General features: G+C 39.8%; 1 protein-coding gene across 1 annotated transcript in view; it reads right to left on the bottom strand.

The window, feature by feature from the left end:
• The window catches only part of asb16 (ankyrin repeat and SOCS box containing 16), a 27,956-nt gene extending 5,956 nt beyond the window's left edge, over nt 1-22,000 (bottom strand). The window contains exons 1-4 of the mRNA XM_043675168.1: nt 21,598-22,000; nt 6,591-6,858; nt 3,903-4,395; nt 1,535-1,648 (exon numbers count right to left, since the gene is read on the bottom strand). Of these exons, the coding sequence (XP_043531103.1) occupies nt 1,535-1,648; nt 3,903-4,395; nt 6,591-6,858; nt 21,598-21,907 (1,185 nt within the window). The 5' untranslated portion in view covers nt 21,908-22,000. The remainder of the gene's footprint in view (nt 1-1,534; nt 1,649-3,902; nt 4,396-6,590; nt 6,859-21,597) is intronic.
• Nucleotides 22,001-22,201: the final 201 nt, after the last annotated feature.

Genomic DNA, 22,201 nt, shown 5'->3' with positions numbered 1-22,201 from the left:
TTATAGAGGTTTACAAAATTATGAGGGGCATGGAGAGGATAAATAGGCAAAGTTTTTTCCCTGGGGTCAGGGAGTCCAGAACTAGAGGGCATAGGTTTAGGGTGAGAGGGGAAAGATATAAAAGAGACCTAAGGAGCAATGTTTTCACGCAGAGGGTGGTACGTGTATGGAATGAGCTGCCAGAGGATGTGATGGAGGCTGGTACAATTGCAACATTTAACAGGCATTTGGATGGATATATGAATTGGAAGGGTTTGGAGGGATATGGGCCGGGTGCTGGACTAGATTGGGTTGGGATATCTGGTCGGCATGGACGGGTTGGACCGAAGGCTCTGTTTCCATGCTGTACGTCTCTATGACTCTATGAGAAATCAAACATGCTGGAGAAACTCAGCAGGTCTTGCCACATCTGTGGAGGGATAAACACAGTTAATGTATCGAGTCTGATATGACTCTTTGGAACTGAAAGATTCTGGGAAATGTTGACAAAGAGGGAGGAAGAGTGAGTGGGAAGGATGGATGCCCAAAGTAAACAACAAAGCGAATGTTAATGGTGGTAAAGCAATGATGGAGATATAAAATAGATGTTAATAATAGGTGTGAAAAGGAGAAAATATGTTCACTCTGCTGAAAGCAGAGAAATCCAGAATAAAAAGCGATCTAACCACTGCTGATATCGTGAAAACCAATCTGGCTCACTAATGCCCATTAGGGAAGATAATCTGTCATCCTTAGCTGGTCTGGCCTGCATATGACTCCAGACCCACAGCAATATGGTTGACTCTTAACTTACCTCTGGACAACTAGCAATAAGCTATAAATGCTGATATAGCCAGCAATACCCAAATCCCCTGAATAAATAAAAACAAATGTTGCCACTGAATTTTTCACTGGTCCATGTTTGCCTTTTATTAATAATATTTGGCTCCTCTCTCATTCAGTCAACGTTTAAAGTCTAAAAGTCTTCGTGGCACATGGAATATGATTATTTGATTGCAGAAGTTATTTCCAGCTATTCATCTATTATTTTATGTTTTGACGAATTTTGCAATCTAATGGTCAATATATGTGATGCCATCCCCAAATTTAAAAGGCATGGATTTTTTCATTCCACACGCGAACCAATCTCAATATAAAAGAGTTGACCCTTGAAGTCAATAGTTCAGATATTTATTATACATCTGACCCTTACAAAGCCTGTTTATTCCCTGCATTCAGGATCCTCCATTTAGGATAGGTCAAGTACAACAGTACTCATCTGAGGAATTAAACCATTCATTTAAGTATTTTTTAGTTTAACCAAGTCTAAATGGATCTGGTAAATAAAGTATATCAGAAAGGATACTATAAGCATCAGCAGTGATGACAATACTTCCACTGTAAATGTTCTCTTATGAGTTTATCATTGACATAAAATAGTTACAGTTAGTGCTTTATTCTCAATTATTAAAAATGTGTTTGCTTCACCGATCTCCAGTACTAACTGTAGAATGTGTAGAGATTGTTAATTAAGGTATCATTCTACTGCACGTACCTGCCATACATCAAGGGGTACTGACTCAATCCAAGAGTCACAAAGTGGTATAACCTCATAGGTATTTAACAGAGCTTCCATTGTCCACGGAGACACTGCACATTGTTTAAGCATCTGAAAAGTACACAAATTGTGCATCATTACATTTGTCCTGAACTGCTGATTATCATATAAACATTAGACCCAATGGAAGGAATACTAGAGGTGCAAGCATTATGGCTTTGGGACAAATTGTAGAAGTATGGTGATGGCTAAATGAAGAACTGAACCGTACACAGACTAAGAAACTCCCAGGTTTCATTCCAGACCAATATTGAGTGAAATGATCTTAGTCAGTGAGGGAGAAGGAGAATCACAAATTAAAGTGTAGAGAGGGGGAATATCAGTGCGAGTTTGACCCAACAATACTGATTCGAAATGTTATGTATGGATATCAGGTGAGGACTGGATTGAGTGTATGTTAGGTGGTTTAATAACCAGCAACACTTTATGAGGTTTAGGCATGGATAATAGCAACATTGAGAAGATACAAAAGTGCAATCATAGAGTCATAGAGTTGCACAGACTTTGGTCCAACTCGTCCACGCCGACCAGATATCCCAACCCAATCTAGTCCCACCTGCCAGCGATTGGCCCATATCCCTCTAAACCCTTCCTATTCATATACCCATCCAGGTGCCTTTTAAATGTTGCAATTGTACCAGCCTCCACCACTTCCTCAGGCAGCTCATTCTATACACGTACCCTTAGGTCTCTTTTATATCTTTCTCCTCTCACAATCAGTCAACAGCAACAATAGCAAGCAAAAGGCCAATAAGCTAAGGCGCTCACAGTACAGGTGATAGTTTATAACATGGATAGAAGATTGGCTGTCTGGCAGAAAATAAAACAGTTTGCATAAACGGGGTTCTTTTCACATTGACAAATGTGACAGCTGGGATCTGCAGGAGTCTCTGCTAGGACCTCAACTTTTTTATCATTTATATCAGTGACTTGAATGAGAGGAGCCAAGGCATGGTAGCTAAATGACACAAAGATAGTTAGGAAAGTATGCTGCAAACATAACATAATGAGGTTGCATACAATATAGACAGGCCAGGTGAGTGGGTAAAATTTGGGCAGATGGAAATATAATGTGGGAAAATATGAAGTAGTTCACTTTGTCAGGAAGAATTTAGAAAGGCATTATTTAAATGGAGAATAACTGAATATGGGCAATGTTCTAGAAAGATCGAGGTGCTCCAGTGCATGAGTCACAATAAAGTTAGTTTGTAGGTACAGCAGGTAATTAAGACCATGGAATACTATTCTTCATTACAGGAGGAAATGAATAAAAAAATAAAGGTGTTTTGTTTCAATTATATCAAGCCTTGGTGAGACTACAATTTTGTTCTCATTTAAGGAAGGATGTAAGTACATTGCAGGTGATTCAGGTTTATTATGAGGAAATGAGTAAGTTGTCTTATGAAGAAAGGTTTGATAGACAATTCTGAGGTTCAGAGGAGTGAAGAGTGATCTGACTGAAATATAAAAGATTCTGAATGGTCTTGACAAGATAGATATGGAAGAGATGTTTCCTCTTGTAAGGGAGTCCAGAACTAAAGCGTACCATTTTAAAATTAGGGTAACCCTTTCAGAATAGAGATGAGGAGATTTTTGTCTCTTAGAACGCTGTGAGATTTTGAAACTCTCTGCTTCAGAACACAGGAGAGGCAGGATCCTTGAATATTTTTAAGGTGGAGTTTTGATAGATTCTAAAATAAAGACAGTAAGTGCTGGATAAACTCAGCAGGTCTGGCAGCATTTGTGGACAGAGAAAAACAGAGTTAAGTTTTGAGTCCCATAACTCTTCTTGGAACTAGATTCATGTTAGGAAAAGAAATCAAAGGATATCATGGTTGATGGGAATGTGTGATTCGTAACACTAACAACACACTAACACCACCTTACTGAATGGCAGAGCAGGCTCAAGTGGCCAAATAACCTATTTCTACTCCCAATTTGCAAGTTCATAAAACCCTTTAGGAGAATAGGAGAGGAAAAAAAGTCACAAAAGGAAAACTTTCACTGTAATATTTGACAAGCAATCACACCAATATTTCAGCATAGTCAAAACCATGGGGCTAGCTATCACATTTAGCTTACCAGGCACAAAATTCATGGGATTGTAAGTAACGCATTTTTAAAAAACGCTACTTAATATTATTCTGGGTGGTCTGTAAAACTAAAGTCACACTTATTCTTGCAGGTTTGTGGACAGCTACATTAAGACTAGTATCCCCTGTGTGTGTTACTTCTCAGCCCAAAAACTGTTTAACAGCTCCATGACACAGCTTCACATCACACATTAATTGCAAAGTCAGAATACCTTCGGGTCAACAGGACCTGCACCATGGTTCAACAGATCTACAACAATTCGTTCAGGATGCTGTTCCAAGTAATCTTCGACTGCTTGTAAAATGCAGTCCATTGGGGTGTAGCCAGCACTGTTCTTGGCATTTACAGAGGCACCATGCAATAACAAAAGCTCGACAATATCGGGGTGCCCATTCCCACATGCATTGTGGAGTGGTGTGTGATTTTTTTTCCCAGCAGTTTTCACATTGGCTCCCCAATTAATCAACATTTTACAGACTTTGTAATATCTGCCAAAAGCCTCAGGCTTGTCAGCATATGAGCACGCAGCATTTAGTGCAGTTTCGCCTTCTCGGTTCTTCTTGTGACTGTAAGCACAATAGTTCAGGTAAAGGTCCACATGTTTGTCTAAACCATGTTTTGCAGCTATATGAAGTGGTGTATTCTCTCTGTCTTTGGTCTGCAGATTAACTCTGGCATTATGTTCCAACAGGAGCTTAGCACATCTGAAATGCACATGGAGAATTAGATGATACATATCATAAGCATTTCTTCAATTTCTAGAATGTTCTTTTACTGTCCCTGATGTTGGTGTTATATACTGAATCACAAAACCATACAGTACAGAATAAGCCCTTTGACCCAGTGAATCTGCACTGACAAAAACTAATCTAAATCTATACTAATGGCACTTTCCTGCAGTTACCCCATAGCCTTGAATGTTATGACATTTCATATCATAATCCAAGTATTTTTAACCCTTTTAACCTCTGCTCCCAGGCAGCACACTCCAGATTCCCAGCAGCCTCTGGGTGAAAAATGTTTGCCAGAAATCCTCAAATATATTCATACATATTTATACTTATTTAGCTCTGATTTTCAGGGAAAGAATAAGGGGACAGTATTAAAAGGTACGCATGATCATTGATGTTGTTAATTGCATTTGATATGTTTCAATATTTTTCTATTAATTCACAAGATGTAGGCGACATGTTTATTGCCTATTCCCTGATAGCTTGTTAGGCCATTTCCGAGGGCAGTTCAGAGTCAGCCACTGGCCTGAAGTCCCAAATCAAGTAGGGACAAAGATTTTCTTCCCTAAAATGACAATATAATGAACTACTTAGTATTAGTTACTGATGCTAGCTCTTTATTCCTGATTTATTTAATTGTCAGAATCTTCAGTACAGTGGAAGTATGTAAAACCACACAAATTCAAAGCAGAATCAACCCCTCTAATCTTCTCCACCATTCAACATGATCATGGTTGATCTGATTGCGGCCTCAAATTCATATTCCCGCCTACCCGCAATAACCTTTAACTCCAGCTTGGTCATAAATCTATCTACTTCAGCTGTGAAAGCATTCAATTACACTGCGTCCATCACTCTCTGATGAAGAAGGTTTCAAAGATTCTTGGTCTTCTCGGAGAAAAATAGACTCCTCCTTTCCTCTATCTTAAGTGGGAAACAGCTTATTTTTAAACTGTGTCCCCTAGAATAGTCATGTCTCTGCTCATTAGTTCAGCCCCTTTGAATGTCATTCAGTGACATTCATCAGAAGCAGGTGCCATTTCATATATGCACTCATTATACAATTTCTAACTTAAATTCATTAAAATAAACTTGAAATGAGAACACTTGACAAAGACAATTGGGCATGTTGCAGAAGGATGCAGAAGGAATAGTTCAACAATATGGAGGATAATAGCAATGGATAGTCTCACTGCATCTCCAATCACTGATCACAGTACTGTTCAGATTTATTTTACACACATTCTGAACTCTGTATCCTAAATAAGATGAAAGATGAGCAGGTAAAGAGTCACTAGTGTCAGCTTGACTCAGTAATAGCATTCTTACTTCTGTAGTGCAGGACTTGAGCACAGACTCTAGGCTGGCACTTGTGTGCAGCACTGAAGGATGGCCTCATCGTTATAAATGCCAGATACTGAATGGAAGGCCTATAGCTGTTCAGGTTATGTAAAAGTTCTTCTAGCACTCTTCAGTGAAGAGGCAGCAAGTCCCTCTAGTGACATAATAAAGTTATTCCTCAACCACCAAAAAAAATTAATCAGTTGTCTCATTTGCAAGACCTTGGTCAATGGAAATTTATTCCATGTTTAAATACTAATCAACGGTGACTGTACTTTAACAATTATTCATGAGCTGTGAAGCACATTGGAATGTCCTGAGGCGCTTAAAATAAAACTGAACTATTGTCCTCGCTACCTCATTGACCTTATTGCCAGACATGAAAAATATGGAATAGCAATCCAGGTGATTAGTGCAGCAACATCCTCTTCCTCACCTTTCCAAGGAATCACCTTATTCAATTTTACTTCTTACTCAAGCTGCTTTGATTGAGATCAGATATGGCATGAGGAAGTATTGGGTAAAGTGCATCGTAGTGTTTAATGGCAATTTTCATGCAACAGTAGTGCACATTTTGATATCTATACGTGTATTTTACTGATATGGACTTGGACCTATGTTTATATTTGCTATAAAAATACAGTTAAAGGGTTAATATCATCTCTGTTACTTGGTTTCCTAACATTGGAATATATGTATACATAGAAACATTATACTGTGCATTTCTCGAATGTCCTGAGTTCTACATCTAAGCACAGAGAAAAAAGAGCTCTTTGCGCTAGCAATCAGCTGCAATTTAACAATGTGTAACCAAGAAACATACTTACAGAAAGGTCTCGGGACTGGTGCACAGGTGCAAAGGAGCATACCCGTCTTCAGAGATTGCATTGGGATTAGCACCAATACTGAGCAAAAGCTGGGCGCATTCAGTGTGGCCATTGGCGCAGGCAATATGCAAGGCAGTTGCTCCTCCAGGGGCAGCATTTACATCAGCACCATGCCCCAACAGGTGTTTCACACAAGCTGTATGTCCTCGCTCTGCAGCAATATGAAGTGCAGATGTCTGCTTCTGTTTGGAGATCAGTGACCAAAGACCTGTAATACAAAAATAGATCGTATGTCCATTAAAATGCATTGCAAAGCATATCTGGTAAGGCCTCAAAAGTGTGTATAATACTGCAACTTTATTAAATTGGCCATGACTAAAAGAAATTGTTTGACTCAAGAGGCCTCTTGAATGTAGGACAGAGCAAAATTAAGCCTACATCAATCAGTAAAAATTCACAACATAAGTTATTCTAGGAATAGTATGATGACTGCAAGGTGGAGTTAAATTTGAAGAGGTGTTGTAAATGTAATTACAGCAGGAATTCAATGTTATTGTTCTCAGAATTGTAAATATAATAGAAATCATACAACCTATTGACTCGTTCTCTAGTCTAGAATGGTGTTGGTCAAAAAATCCACCTTCCTGCTCTCCAGAGCTCTTTTCCCTTTTATTAATAAATTGAAACTTCATCTTCACTTTGTAAGAACAGATGTTCTCTCAAAAAAATTGCAAAAGCACCCACTCACTTCGCTTTTACCTCCAGCCAGATTCTGTGTGCAAACTAATCAGGTAAGAGAGACTTATGTTAAAAATGCACCTCCTACAGCCATTGAAGAACTTTTGAAATATAGTCAGCTTTGTTAATATAGGGAAACATGGAAACATAATTGTTCATTCCAAGTTCCTGCACTGAGGTAAGTACCAGATAATCTGGTTTTTGTTTGGTTGAAGGATGAATGATAGTGAATCATAGAATAATTTAGCAGAGGGATCTATTTTTAGATTAGATTAGATTAGATTACTTACAGTGTGGAAACAGGCCCTTCGGCCCAACAAGTCCACACTGACCCGCCGAAGCGTAACCCACCCATTCCCCTACATCTACCCCTTTTCCTAACACTACGGCAATTTAGCATGGCCAATTCACCTGACGTGCACATCTTTGGACTGTGGGAGGAAACCGGAGCACCCGGAGGAAACCCACGCAGACACGGGGAGAACGTGCAAACTCCACACAGTCAGTCACCTGAGGCGGGAATTGAACCCGGGTCTCTGGCGCTGTGAGGAGCAGTGCTAACCACTGTGCCACCGTGCCGCCCAAGTCTATACCAACCCTTTCAAAGAGCAACATTTTTCATACACTTCCCTATTCTTTCTCTGCAGTTTTGTCTTTCAAATACTTAACAAGCAATGAAAGTGGAAGAATTACATTTCTCTTCTTCAGCTAATGCAAGAGGTTATTTTACACTTTCCTGAGAGGACAGACAGAAGCAAAAGACAGAATCTCCATTATAATGCACCGAGCCGTCATCCATATTATTTGCTCCAGTCCCCAGACTAAGACATTTACCTGTGTGTTTTGACTGAGGCATGGGATCTTGATGTTGTGGCCATTTCAGAGACATGGCTAAAGGAGGGACAGGAATGGTTGTTGCAGATTCCGGGATTTTAAATGTTTCAGTAAGAACAGAGAAGATGATAAAAGGTGGGGTGGGGGTGTGGCATTGTCCATCAAGGGTAGTATTACAGCAGCTGAGATAACGCTTGAGAACTCATTCACTGAGGTAGTTTGGGCTGAGGTTAGAAACTGGAAAGGTGAGGTCACCCTGTTGGGAGCTTTCTATAGGCCTCTGAATTGTTCCAGGGATGTAAAGGAAAGGATAGCAAAGATGATTTCGATAGGAGCGAGAATAACAGTGTAGTTGTTATGGGAGTCTTTAACATCCCCAATATTGACTGGGAAAACTATAGTTCAAGTAGTTTAGATTGGTCAGTTTTTGTTCAATGTGTGCAGGAGGGTTTTTGACACAGTAAGTGGATAGACCAACAAGAGGCAATGCCATATTGGATTTGGTAATGGGGAATGAACCCGGCCAGGTGTTAGATTTGGAGGTAGGTAAGCACTTTGGCAATAGTGACCGCAATTTGGTTATGTTTACAATAGAAATGGGCAGGGATAAGTATATACCTCAGAGAAAGAGGTATAACTGGAGGAAAGGCAATAATGATGCGATTAGGCAAGATTTAGGATGCATAGGATGGGGAAGGAAGCTGCACGGGATGGACACTTGAAATGTGGAGCTCAATCAAGGAACAGCTACGCGGATCCTTGATAAGTATATACCTATCAGGCAGGGAGATAGTTGTCGAGAGAGGAAGCCATGGTTTACTAAAGAAGTTGAAGCTCTTGTCAAGAGGAAGAAAACGGCTTATGTGAGGATAAGGTGTGAAGGTTCAGTTAGGGGGCTTGAGACTTATAAGTTAGCCAGAAAAGATCTAAAGAGAGGGCTAAGAAGAGCCAGGAGGGGACATGAAAAGCTGTTGGCGGATAGGATCAAGGAAAACCAAGGCCTTCTATAGGTATATCAGGAATAAAAGAATGACTAGAATAAGATTAGGGTCAATCAAAGGTAGTAGTGAGAAGTTGTGTGTGGAATCTGAGGACATTGGGGAAGAGTGTAATGAATACTTTTTGTCAGTATTCACATTGGAAAAGGCAATGTTAGTGAGAATACGGAGGTACAGGCTACTGGATTAGATGGGTTGAGGTTGACAAAGATGAGGATTTAGCAATTTTGGAAGATCTGAAAATAGACAAGACCCTGGGGCCGGATGAGATTTATCCTCAGATTGTCTGGGAAGCCAGGGAGGAGATTGCACAGCTTTTAGCTTTGGTCTTTATGTCATCATTGTTGACAGGTGTCGTGCCAGAAGACTGAGGGATAGCAAATGTTGTTCCTTTGTTTAAGAAGGGGAGTCGGGACAATCCTGGTAATTATAGGCCAATGAGCCTTACTTCGGTTGTGAGTAAGGTGTTGGAAAAGGTTCTAAGAGATAGGATTTATAATCATCTGAAAAGGAATAATTTGATTAGGGATAGTCAACACAGTTTTGTGAAGGGTAGGTTGTGCCTCACTAACCTTGTTGAGTTCTTTGAGAAGGTGACAAAACAGGTGGATGAAGGTAAAGTGGTTGATGTGGTGTATATGGATTTCAGAAAAGTGTTTGGTAAGGTTCTACATGGTAGGCTATTGCACAAAATGCGGAGTTTTGGAATTAAAGGTGATTTAGCGGTTTGGATCAGAAATTGGCTAGCTGAATGAAGACAGAGGGTGGTGGTTGATGGGAAAAATTAATCCTTGTGGTGTACCACAAGTATCTGTTTTAGGGCCACTGCTGTTTGTCATTTTTATAAATGATCTGGTTGTGGACGTAGAAGGATGTGTTAGTACATTTGTGGATGACACTAGACAGAGGGTGGTTGTTGATGGGAAAAATTAATCCTTGTGGTGTACCACAAGGATCTGTTTTAGGGCCACTGCTGTTTGTCATTTTTATAAATGATCTGGTTGTGGACGTAGAAGGATGTGTTAGTACATTTGTGGATGACACTAAGGTAGGCAGAGTTGTGGATAGTGCCAAAGGATGTTGTGGGTTACAGAGGGACATAGATAAGTTGCAGAGCTGGGCTGAGAAGTGGCAAATGGAGTTTAATGCGGAAACGTGTGAGATACTTTGCTTCAGAAGAAGTAAGAGGAATACAGAGTACTGGGCTAATAGTAAAATTCTTTGCAGTGTAGATGAACAAGTGATCTCAGTGTCCAGGTGCATAATTCCCTGAAAGTTGCCACCCGAGTTTATAGAGTTGTTAAGGTGTGTGGTGTGTTGGCATTTATTGGTATGGGGGTTGAGTTTTGGAGCCACGAAGTCATGCTTCAGACGTACAAGACATTGATAAGGTCGCACCTGGAGTATTGCATATCGTTCTGGTCACCGCAATATAGGAAGGATGTGAAAACTTTGGAAAGGGTTCAGAGGAGATTTACTCAAATGTTGCCTGGTATGGAAGGAAGGTCTTATGAGGAAAGGCTGAGGGACTTGAGGCTGTTTTTATTGGAGAGAAGAAGGTTGACAGGTGACTTAATCGAGAAGTATAAGAAAATCAGAGGGTTAGATAGGGTGGACAGTGACAGCCTTTTTCCTCAGATGGTGAAGTCTAACATGAGGGCATTAAATTGTGGGGTGATTGATTTAGGACAGATATCAGGGGTAGTTTCTTTACTCAGAGAGTAGTAAGGACGTGGAATGGCCTGCCTGCAACAGTAGCACATTCACTGATGTAAAAGGCATTAAAATGGACATTGGACATATGGATAATAATGGAATGGTGTAGGTTAGATGGGCATCAAATTAATTTCACAGGTTGGTGCAACATCGATGGCCGAATGGCCTGTACTTCGCTGTAATGTTTTATGTTCTATGTGTGCTACAACTAAGCCAAGGTTGGTTATCATGGTTATTGGCTTTGAAACTAAAACTCATTACATTGCTGATTTTGTTACATTCCAGAAAACCAGGTGGGGAGGGAACAGAGCTCAAACCAACCCTTATAAACTCTTCAAAGCATTTATTGACAACGTTCCACATTACAAACATACACTTCCTCACCAAAACAATCATAGGGTCAACTGGTTTATATTTACCAGGGTGAACCCCCAGTTCATGTTCACCGTTTGAGTACAATTGAACACAATTAATATACAATCAATATTTATCTCCACAACATGGAAGCCTAAAATAACAATGATTCTTCTTCCTTTTGTCCAGGGCCTGCATCTTGATGTCTAATGCCCAGTCATACAAAACTGCAGCAGTGAAACTCAACATTGGAACCTTTAACTGGAGCAAAATGTAAAAAATTCATTTGAAATCATAAACTCAATCAAAGCCTCAACCCCTCCTTCCTCACAGAATATGCATGACCAGTCTGTTCTACCAACACATTAATGAATAAACATCCAGTACTTCCCATTAGAATATCTACTGTTCATTGATATGATTAATATGAATGACACTACTGTCAGTAACAGCCAAGCAATTCTAATGAAAATTAGGAGGATGCTCTTCATTACTCTCTGAAGGGCTGCTTCCCTGTACTTATTAGCTATATAGCTAAAAATGAGTTTGAACACACAAGGTTTCCCACAGGGAATACAAATTTGGTTTGATATTGGAATAGTCTTGTCTCTCGTCACTTGAACAGTATGTTTTGTAGGATGATTTGGAGATGCTGGTGTTGGACTGGGGTGTACAAAGTTAAAAATCCTCCACAATCACCTGATGAGGGAGCAGCGCTCCAAAAGCTAGTGCTTCCAATTAAACCTGATGGACTATAACCTGGTGTTGTGTGATTTTTAACTTTGTTTTGTAGAAAGCTACTATTGGCAGATAACTGGCAGGTTTGGACATTCCAAAAGGCGACAGTTTCTAAAATCCTGCCATGAATTTTGCATTTTGTCTATTGTGCAGAAAGAATAATACATCCGAGCAAAAACCAACAGCCCTGATTCCACCTGCAGAACAGACCCTGGGCAGGGATAATCCTCAGGGTGCCAAGTGTGAGTATTTAACTTTGTTAATAGAGTGCTAAATACCCTGCAGTTAAAGTTAAATGGTAAACAGGAATTGTGAACTAATTAGTCAGTTGCATTCATATGTATAGAAAGCAGATGCTTATAAAACAGTGGTAATATCCCTTGAACATAGGAGAGTCCCCAGATTCAAGTCTCATTTGCTACAGAGGTGTGTAATAAAAGCCCTGAACAAACTGATTAGGAAATATCAATAAAGCAATTCTCATGTTCAAAATCCATCTGCCCCAGTGGTGTGTCATAACACATCTGAACTGATTGATAAAAATATCTTTAACTACAGCCTTGATCTGGGACTAAATGCATGCATTTTGTGGGTAAGAAAGTACAAAGTAGAATCAAATAGTGGTGGCTGGTTGCAATAACCATCCCACAAGAATATGTATGCCTGGTCTTTGTCTACAAGTACTTTTGTATGGTATATAACATTGAGATAGAAAGAAGTTCTCTGACTAAAAATAAGCATAGATGACAAAATTCATCTTTCAAATTAGATACTGTTAAGATTTTTACCACAGAAATTACCCCTTAACATGTCAAAACTTGTAAAAATATGGAAGAATAGGTGTTTCAAAAAATGCTAATTAAGGTAGGTAAAGAAAAGTTATTTCCTTTGGCAGTGGCATTTTAGAAGAGTGGGCACATTCTTCAATCAGATCCACATCAGTTAGGAGTGAAAGTCTGATGCATTTTTCCCCAATCAAAACCAATGTAAATCTAGAACTCATTTTTCTATTCCCCAAAAAAATTCCCTCTTTTTCAATAAAGTTATAGATGCTGGGTTGATTGGAAATTTGAAAATTGATCATTTTTTAAAAAGGCATTTTTAAGATGAGGATGTTTCTTTTTGCACAAGGAAGGGGGATTTGTTGGGTCTGATTCGGGGAAATTAAATGGAAATGAAGTATCAGAGGGGAAATGTGATCATAGTATCAAAAGGGTTTGGTTAGATATGAGAAAGGAGATGCTGGAGATCAGAGCTGAAAATGTGTTGCTGGAAAAGCGCAGCAGGTCAGGCAACATCCAGCAGGTCAGGCAACATCCAAGGAGCAGGAGAATCGACGTTTCGGGCATGAGCCCTTCTTCAGGATATGAGAAAGAACAAGGAGCAATTCACAATAAAAATAATTAGCAGAGCCCCAAATTCAAAATATCAGAGCAGATCTGGACCAGTTAATTTATAATCAAATATTGGCAGGCAACTATACAACAGGTTACCTTTAAGTTGGGTACAGTCAATGTACACTTCCATAAGGGAGAAAGGATAACAGAACAGAACACAATTAAGCCAAATAAAAATACATATGACAGGTGAAAAGGAAGCAGGAACAACAAATAGAGAAAATTAGAAGAGACTGGAAGCAAATATAAAAAAGGAAATCAAAAGTCTTCGATAGGCTTATAAATTGTAAAAGGGTGATAAAAATAACAGTAGTCAATTAGGTTGTGAAAAGGGATTTATGCGCAGAGGGAGTAAAATTCTAAACGAACATTTTGTATCTGCTTTTTACCAAGTAAGGAAATGCTATCAAAGTCGTTGTGAAATAGGAGGTAACTGAGACACTGGAAGGGCCAAACACTGCTAACAGGTGACATTAGAAACATTTGATTATGCCTAAAGCAGCTAAGTCCTGAGAACTGGATTAGATTCATCCAAAGATACCTCAAGAAGTAACGGGTCTGGCCATATTATACCAGCCTCTTTGGAATGTAGAGATAGCGACCACTGTAAATGTAACTTCCCTATTCAAGAAATGTGTGCAAGAATAAGCTTAGCAATGGTATAGCAGTCAATTTAATCTTTGGTGGGAAGAGTTTATGAGGTGGCAATCGAGGAGAAAATTAAATCATTCCAATAAATGTAGATAAATTGAGAGAGAGCTGGCAAGGATTTGTAAAGGGCAAATTGTGTTTAACTAATTTGGTTCAGGTTTTTGATAAGGTAGTAGAGGATTTCTGAGGCTAATGAAGTTGATGTTGTATAAAAGTACTTCCAAAACCCATTTGACAATAGCTTCATCAGCAAAGATGAAGGTCATGGAATAAAAGGGATCTGGATACAATGTTAGCTCAGTAAAAGGAAACATAAAAGAGGAATCAGTGTTTATCAGATTGATTGATATACAATGGGGTTCCCAGAGATCAGTATTGGGACTAATGTTTTTCTCGATCTATATTTATGATCTTGACATGGGTGTGCAAGGCAGAATTTCACAATTTGAGGGGACACAAAGCAAAGTTTTGTGAACTATATTGAGGACAGCGATAGACTTCAAAAGAAAATCAAACTGTACCTATCTATTTTCTGTATTTTTGAAATGGGAAAAGGACTGTTTTAAAAACCAAGGAATATTGAAGGACTGCTGTATTTATGGAAAAAAAACAAGTAATCTGACACTCATTATAAATATTGTTTGCACAGCTGCTTGTTAAGCTGTAGCAGAAGCTTCATTTGCAAAAAAGCTAGAACTCAGGGGTGTTTACAGATGGAGCTTTTGGCTGGCAACAAATAGCTGATTGGTCTATGGACTAGTGACCAGTTATTGATAAAAGAGGCCTTCTGTCTGCCATCAAGTATGTGATTGGCTGCTGGGTACTTGAATAAACGTGAACAAATTAGTCAGAAACCATTGGATCTTGGACAAGAATGAACTGCAGTGGAAAGTATCTCAAACCTGAACATAGCCAATTTATTTCCCTTTACCATGTGCTATAAGGTGCAACTTTTAATTGATCAATCAAAGACTTTCATTAGTAGAAAACAGTCACCCTGTGCCTCCTGCAAATAAGTGAAATACCTGGATAAGGATGATTGGGAAGCAATCTTTTAAAGCAAACTTTCAGAAATCTTTAACTTTTGGGAACAGTGGGGCTTGATTTTCAGAGCACTATTCCAGTCAGCCGTAAGACAGAAGAGTGAAGTGATACATTTTGTTAGGGATAACAAAGAAATGGATAGAAAATTTTTAAAAATTCAATTCTAAAGAGGTTCAGCAGCAGAGGGACGTGGGGTATATATGCAAAAATCAGCAAAGTTTGTGAAAACAATTAATAGAGTATAATACAGAGTACAAAAGCAAGGATGCTTTGTCAAACCTTTATCAAACTCTGATTTAGCCTCTATTGGAGTCTTGTGTCTAATTTTGGGCAACATACTTTAGGAAGAATAGGAAATCATTGGAAATGGTGCAGAAATTATTCAAAGGCAAGGGATAATGGACTTCAGACGTGACAATGCATTAGAAATACAGGGGGCTGTTCTCCTTAAAGAAGAAGAAAGTGAAAGGAAATTCAATTGCAATGTTTAGAATTGTAAAGAATTTAGACAGTGTAGATTTGAAGAAACAGTTCTTATCAGTGGAAGAACCAAGAACCAAAGTCACTGCTTTAAAGAAATAGGCAAAAAGAACCAAAAGTAACAGCTGGAAAAGCTCATTTCTGCAACAAGTGGTTGGGATCTTTGAATGCACTACCTGAGATTGAATTTTGCCTCTATCGTGGAATTAGATCATTATCTGAAAAAAAATTATTATAGACACTAAAGGGAAGAAAATCAGTGGAGTGTCTAGCTGAGTCGTTGCCAACGACCTCCTTCCACAGTTCCAAGGGCATCAAAAAACAAGGATCAAAGCTGGATAAACTGAGTCTGTAACAGCAAACAGCTACAATCTATTTGAATGACAGAACTGACTTGAGAAACTGAATGGTCTATTTCTGTCTCCTGGTTTTATTTGACAATAAAACACTAGGGTTAATATAGACTGGATCTGAAAATCATATAGTGCAGATGCTGGAAATCCAAAACGCAAAATATTTCAAATATCTGTTCAGGCAGCATCTGAGTCAAAACTAAAAGTCATATTTTAGATGTAAATGTTTCCTCCAATTTAGAAGATTTTATGTATAAATAGCATTTAGAACACGGATTAGAGTAATGGGTTATCAAGGGCTCAACAAATACAGGAGAAAATTATTAAGTGATAGGATGTTTAGATGGGGAACAAGACTTTTTAAATGGCACATGATATTCTCACCTTAAACAAAAATGTGTAATGAGAAAAAATAATGTCAACATTCATCAGTTATGTGCATAAATATTTTAGGGGTCTAGTCAAATAGCAATAGAAAGGGAAGCAGGAAAACTGACAAGAAGAGCTGGATCACCCAGAAGCCTGGAAGAAAATAAGCAAATTGACAAAAAATGTTAACATCATCGTGCATGTTAAAACCAAGAGCTGAGCAGTTTGCAGGCAGGTTAATTAGAGAAAGCAGCACTCAGCAGGGCAACTTATTTCATAAATGGTCTAAAAACGATAATAGTGCTGGGCCTGTCAAAGGCCTATTCCAACATTCTTTGAACAGACTCTGTAATAAAAGATGCGACAGCCAAATAATTCAAGGGAAGCCTTTTTACTGTCCCAGTATGCAGACTATAAAGGAAACTAGAGATCTAAGAGAATTCAAATTTGCTAGATCTGATGATCAATAGTCAGCCTATCTCACTATAGTCTATTTTGGTGTTAAATTAATGAAAATGTAAACAGCAGTTTCTTGGTAATCTGTAGAGTAATTTACTAATGCCTGGTACAACAGTAATCATCTTAATGCCTGAATTCAGTCATCACCATCAGTATGCAATAACATTTCAAAGGTGATATAAACTAGACACATAAACTAGATTGGAATTGTTTATCATTAAACCTTTGAAGACAAATGATGGTTGGCTGCATTCTCAATAAACTAAAAGGTTTCTTCTGGTCTCTCTCCCTCTGCACCAATACCAAGAACCTCGTGTTTCTGCTCCAGCTATTGGAAAGCAGTTTTAAAACATTGAACTTAAAGTCAGACTAAGAAATATAATGTACAGAAGTGCCTGCTGTTTGACACAGTCTTACTTCTATATTCCCGGTACATCAAAAGCAAATAATATTCCTGGGTGTAGAGTGACAGGTGCTTTGATGTGTAAAAAATTAAGATGTTCCTGAGCTTGCCCAAATTCCTACTGAACAAAGTATTACGTAAACTGCAACTTCTAAAATAAAATGCAAGTAGCATATGGTTAGTTCAATTACAATAAATGAATTTTTAAAAAAAATGGATGGAACAGTGAACAATGTATCCTATCTCTCGACCTGAGCAGGATGAACTTGGGAGCAAGGAGGAAGGGTACAGAAAGAAAATTAAGCAAGATTCTGAAGCAACAAGAGGCATTGGGCATAAATATGGTAAGGAAAGGTGAAGAATGCACTGTTCCAATCTGTGCGGAGGTAGGGCCAGATAGGACAGGTTCAAGTCCGACCTGCTCCTCCCAAATGTGTCATATTATGAGTAGGACCGTTAAAATAACTATTAGAACAGATCTCTCATCTCAATGGGAGGTTATGGGGAGCAACAGCTTATTGGTACTGTCACCAAACTATTAATCGAGAAACTATAATTATCCATAAACTAAAACTATTAATCCAGAAACTCAGCTAGTGTTCTGGGTTCAAATCCTGCCACGGCAGATGGTGAAATTTGGAGTTAAGGGTCTAATAATGACCACAAATCCACTGCCTAGTGTTGGGGGGGAAAACCCATATGGTTCACTAATACCATTCAAGGAAGGAAATCTTCCACCCTTACCCGGTCATAGAGTCATAGAGATGTACAGCATGGAAACAGATTCTTCGGTCTAACCTGTCTATGCTGAGCAGATATCCCAACCCAATCTAGTCCCACCTGCCAGCACCTGGCCCATATCCCTCCAAACCCTTCCTATTCATACACCCATCCAAATACCTCTTAAATGTTGCAATTATACCAGCCTCCATCACTTCCTCGGGCAGCTCATTTCATATACGTACCACCCTCTGTGTGAAAAAGTTGCCCCTTAGGTCTTTTTTATATCTTTCCCCTCTCACCCTAAACCTATGCCCTCTAGTTCTGGACTCCCTGACCCCAGGAAAAAAACTTTGTCTATTTATCCTATCCATGCCCCTCATAATTTTGTAAACCTTTATACGGTCACCCCTAAGCCTCGAAACTCCAGGAAAAACAGCCCCAGCCTGTTCAGCCTCTCCCTGTAGCTCAAATCCTCCAACCTTGACAACATTCTTGTACATCTTTTCTGAAACCTTTCAAGTTTCACAACATCTTTCCAATAGGAAGGAGACCAAAATTGCACGCAATATTCCAACAGTGGCCTAACCAATGTCCTGTACAGCCGCAACATGACCTCCCAACTCCTGTACCCAACACTCTGACCAATAAAAGACAGCATACCAAATGCCTTCTTCATTATCCTATCTACCTGCGACTCTACTTTAAAGGAGCTATAAACCTGCACGCCAAGGTCTCTTTGTTCAGCAACATTCCCTTGGACCTTACCATTAAGTGTATAAGTCCTGCTAAGATTTGCTTTCCCAAAATGCAGCACCTCGCATTTATCTGAATTAAACTCCATCTGCCACTTCTTGGCCCAATGGCCCATCTGGTCAAGATCCTGTTGTAATCTGAGGTAACCCTCTTCACTGTCCACTACACTTCCAATTTACTAACTTACTAACTGTACCTCTTATGCTCGCATGCAAATCATTTACGTAAATGATTAAATGTAGGGGACCCAGCAAACTTACTAACTGTACTTCTTATGCTCGCATCCAAATCATTTATGTAAATGACAAAAAGTAGGGGACCCAGCACCGATCCTTGTGGCACTCCACTGGTCACAGACCTCCAGTCTGAAAAACAACGCTCTACCACCACCCTCTGTCTTCTCTCTTTGAGCCAGTTCTGTATCCAAATGGCTAGTTCTCCCTGTATTCCGTGAGATCTAACCTTGCTAATCAGTCTCCTATGGGGAACCTTGTCAAATGCATTACTGAAGTCCATATAGATCACATCTACTTCTCTGCCCTCATCAATCCTCTTTGTTACTTCTTCAAAAAACTCAACCAAGTTTGTGAGACATGATTTCCCACGCTCAAAGCCATGTTGACGATCCCTAATCAGTCCTCACCTTTCTAAATACATGTACATCCTGTCCCTCAGGATTCTCTCTAACAACTTGCCCACCACCGACATCAGGCTCACTGATCTATAGTTCCCTGGCTTGTCCTTACCACCTTTCTTAAACAGTGGCACCACATTAGTCAACCTCCAGTCTTCTGACCCCTCACCCGTGACTATCGATGATACAAGTATCTCAGCAATCACTTCTCTACCTTCCCACAGAGTTCTAGGGTACACCTGATCTGGTCCTGGGGATTTATCCACATTTATGCATTTCAAGACATCCAGCACTTCTTCCTCTGTAATATGGACATTTTGCAAGGTGTCACCATCTATTTCCACACAGTCTATATTTTCCATATCCTTTTCCACAGTAAATACTGATGCAAAATACTCATTTAGTATCTACCCCATTTTCTGCGGCTCCACACAAAGACCGCCTTGCTGATCTTTGAGGGGCCCTATTCTCTCCCTAGTTACGCTTTTGTCCTTAATGTATCTGTAAAACCCTTTGGATTCTCCTTAATTCTATTTGCCAAAGCTATCTCATGTCCTCTTTTTGCCCTCCTGATTTTCCCCTAAGTATACTCCTACTTCCTTTATACTCTTCTAAGGATTCACTTGATCTATCCTGTCTATACCTTGCATATGCTTCCGTCTTTTTCTTAATCAAACCCTCAATTTCTTTAGTCATCCAACATTCCCTATACCTACCAGCCTTTCCTTTCACCCTGACAGGGATATACTTTCTCTGGATTCTCATTTTCTCATTTCTGAAGGCTTCCCATTTTCCAGCCATCCCTTTACTTGCGAACATCTGCCCCCAATCAGCTTTCGAAGGTTCTTGCCTAATACTATCAAAATTGGCCTTTCTCCAATTTAGCATTTCAACTTTTAGATCTGGCCTATCCCTATCAGTCATTATTTTAATTCTAATAGAATTATGGTCGCTGGCCCCAAAGTGCTCCCCCATTGACACTTCAGACACCTGCCCTGCCTTATTTCCCAAGAGTAGGTCAAGTTTTGCACCTTCTCTGAATCAGAAAATTTTCTTGTACACACTTAAGAAATTCCTCTCCATCTAAACCCTTAATACTATGGCAGTCCTAGTCTATGTTTGGAAAGTTAAAATCCCCTGCCATAACTACCCTATTATTCTTACAAATAGCTGAGATCTCCTTACAGGTTTGTTTCTCAATTTCCCTCTGACTATTAGTTCCACCCAAATAACTTCCCTGCTTGTATTTCCAGGAATATCCTCTCTCAGCACAGCTGTAATGCAAAACCTTATCAAAAACGCCTTACTCCCTCCTCTCTTGCCTCCCTTTCTATCCTTCCTATAGCATTGGTATCCTGGAACATTAAGCTGCCAGTCCTGCCCATCCCTGAGCCATGTTTCTGTATTGCTATGATAATCCAGTCCCATGTTCCTAACCATGCCCTGAGTTCATCTGCCTTCCCTGTTAGGCCCCTTGCATTGAAATAAATGCAGTTTAATTTCTTAGTCCTACCTTGTCCCTACCTGCCCTGACTGTTTGACTCACTTCTGTTCTCAGCTGTACCAGTCTCAGATTGATTTCTTTCCTCACTATCTCCCTGGGTCCCAACCCCCACCCCCGACCTTACTAGTTTAAAGCCTCCCAATCAGCGCTCGCAAATTTCCCTGCCAGTATATTAGTCCCCTTCCAATTTAGGTGCAATCCATCCTTCTTGTACAGGTCACTTCAACCCAAAAGAGATTCCAGTGATCCAAAAATGTGAATCCTTCTCCCATACACCAGCTCCTCAGCCATGCATTCAGCTGCTGTATCCTCCTATTCCTGCTCTCACTAGCTCGTAGCACCGGGAGTAATCCAGATATTACTACTCTCCATGACCTCCTTTTTAAATTCCGGTCTAACTCTGTAATCTCCCTTCAGAATCTCAACCTTTTCCCTTCCTACGAAGTTGATTCCAATGTGGACAATGACCTCTTGCTGGTCCCTCTCCCCGTGAGACCATCCTTCACCAGGGAAGCAATACACCTTTGTGATTTTTCGCTGCTGGCCACAGAAACGTCTGTCTGTAGCTCGGACTAGAGAGTCCCCTAACACAATTGATCTCTTAAAACCCGACGTACCCCTCCAGACCCACAGCAATATGTGTGGTTGACACTTAACTGCCCTATGGACAATTAGGAATGGATAATAAACGTTAGCTCAGCCAGTGATCCTCACATCCCGATTGCACATGATACAGCTATAATTATTAAGGGGAAAAAGGATTTTAATCAACTACATAAAGTTTTGCCACTGAGGTCAGACTTAAACTATCTTAGGCTGGCACCATCCAGGAATGTCAATGTGGAGTATGGATTCATACCTAGCTCAGGGGACCAGCTCAGTTCATGGCTGACTGTCTGTATAGTCGCGTTAACCGCCTCTTTACTCTTGAAGATGACTCGGATCTTGTCCAAATCTCCATTGCACAAAGCGTCGTGGACGGCAGAGTCGCTGGAGAGCTGTGACAACGTTCTCGATTCCCTGAATACACTTTGACTGACAGCGGCAGTTTGCCTGTTTCTGGGAGATCTGTACAAAGCTCTCCTTTCATCCTCCAAATCCTGTAGCTCCCTCTGTAACCTCAACGACCGGAGTGTCGAGGGGGTGAAAGTAAACGTGTCCCTGAACATGGTGGAAATGTACTTGCGTCTAGAAATTCACAATAAAGATTGAATCAGTTTCTGTACCGCCGCTCTCTGGCGTTGGCGAAGACTGATATTGAGTCATGAGTTGAAATACAGGATCACAAGACCAAATATCTAGGGGCCACTGAGGTGAGATATCTGGTAGTGTGTGCAACTGAGATATAAACAGATCCAAGAGCGAAGCTGTAAATATTGCCAGTTCATGCATTTAGGAAGGAATACAGTAAGTAATATAGTCTGACTGAAATACAGGCGTCAGTAAAATAAGTGCTCCCAAAG

Source organism: Chiloscyllium plagiosum, chromosome 33 (assembly GCF_004010195.1).
Source record: "Chiloscyllium plagiosum isolate BGI_BamShark_2017 chromosome 33, ASM401019v2, whole genome shotgun sequence".
Classification (NCBI taxonomy): Eukaryota; Metazoa; Chordata; class Chondrichthyes; order Orectolobiformes; family Hemiscylliidae; genus Chiloscyllium; species Chiloscyllium plagiosum.
This window is presented reverse-complemented; position numbering and strand designations above follow the sequence as displayed.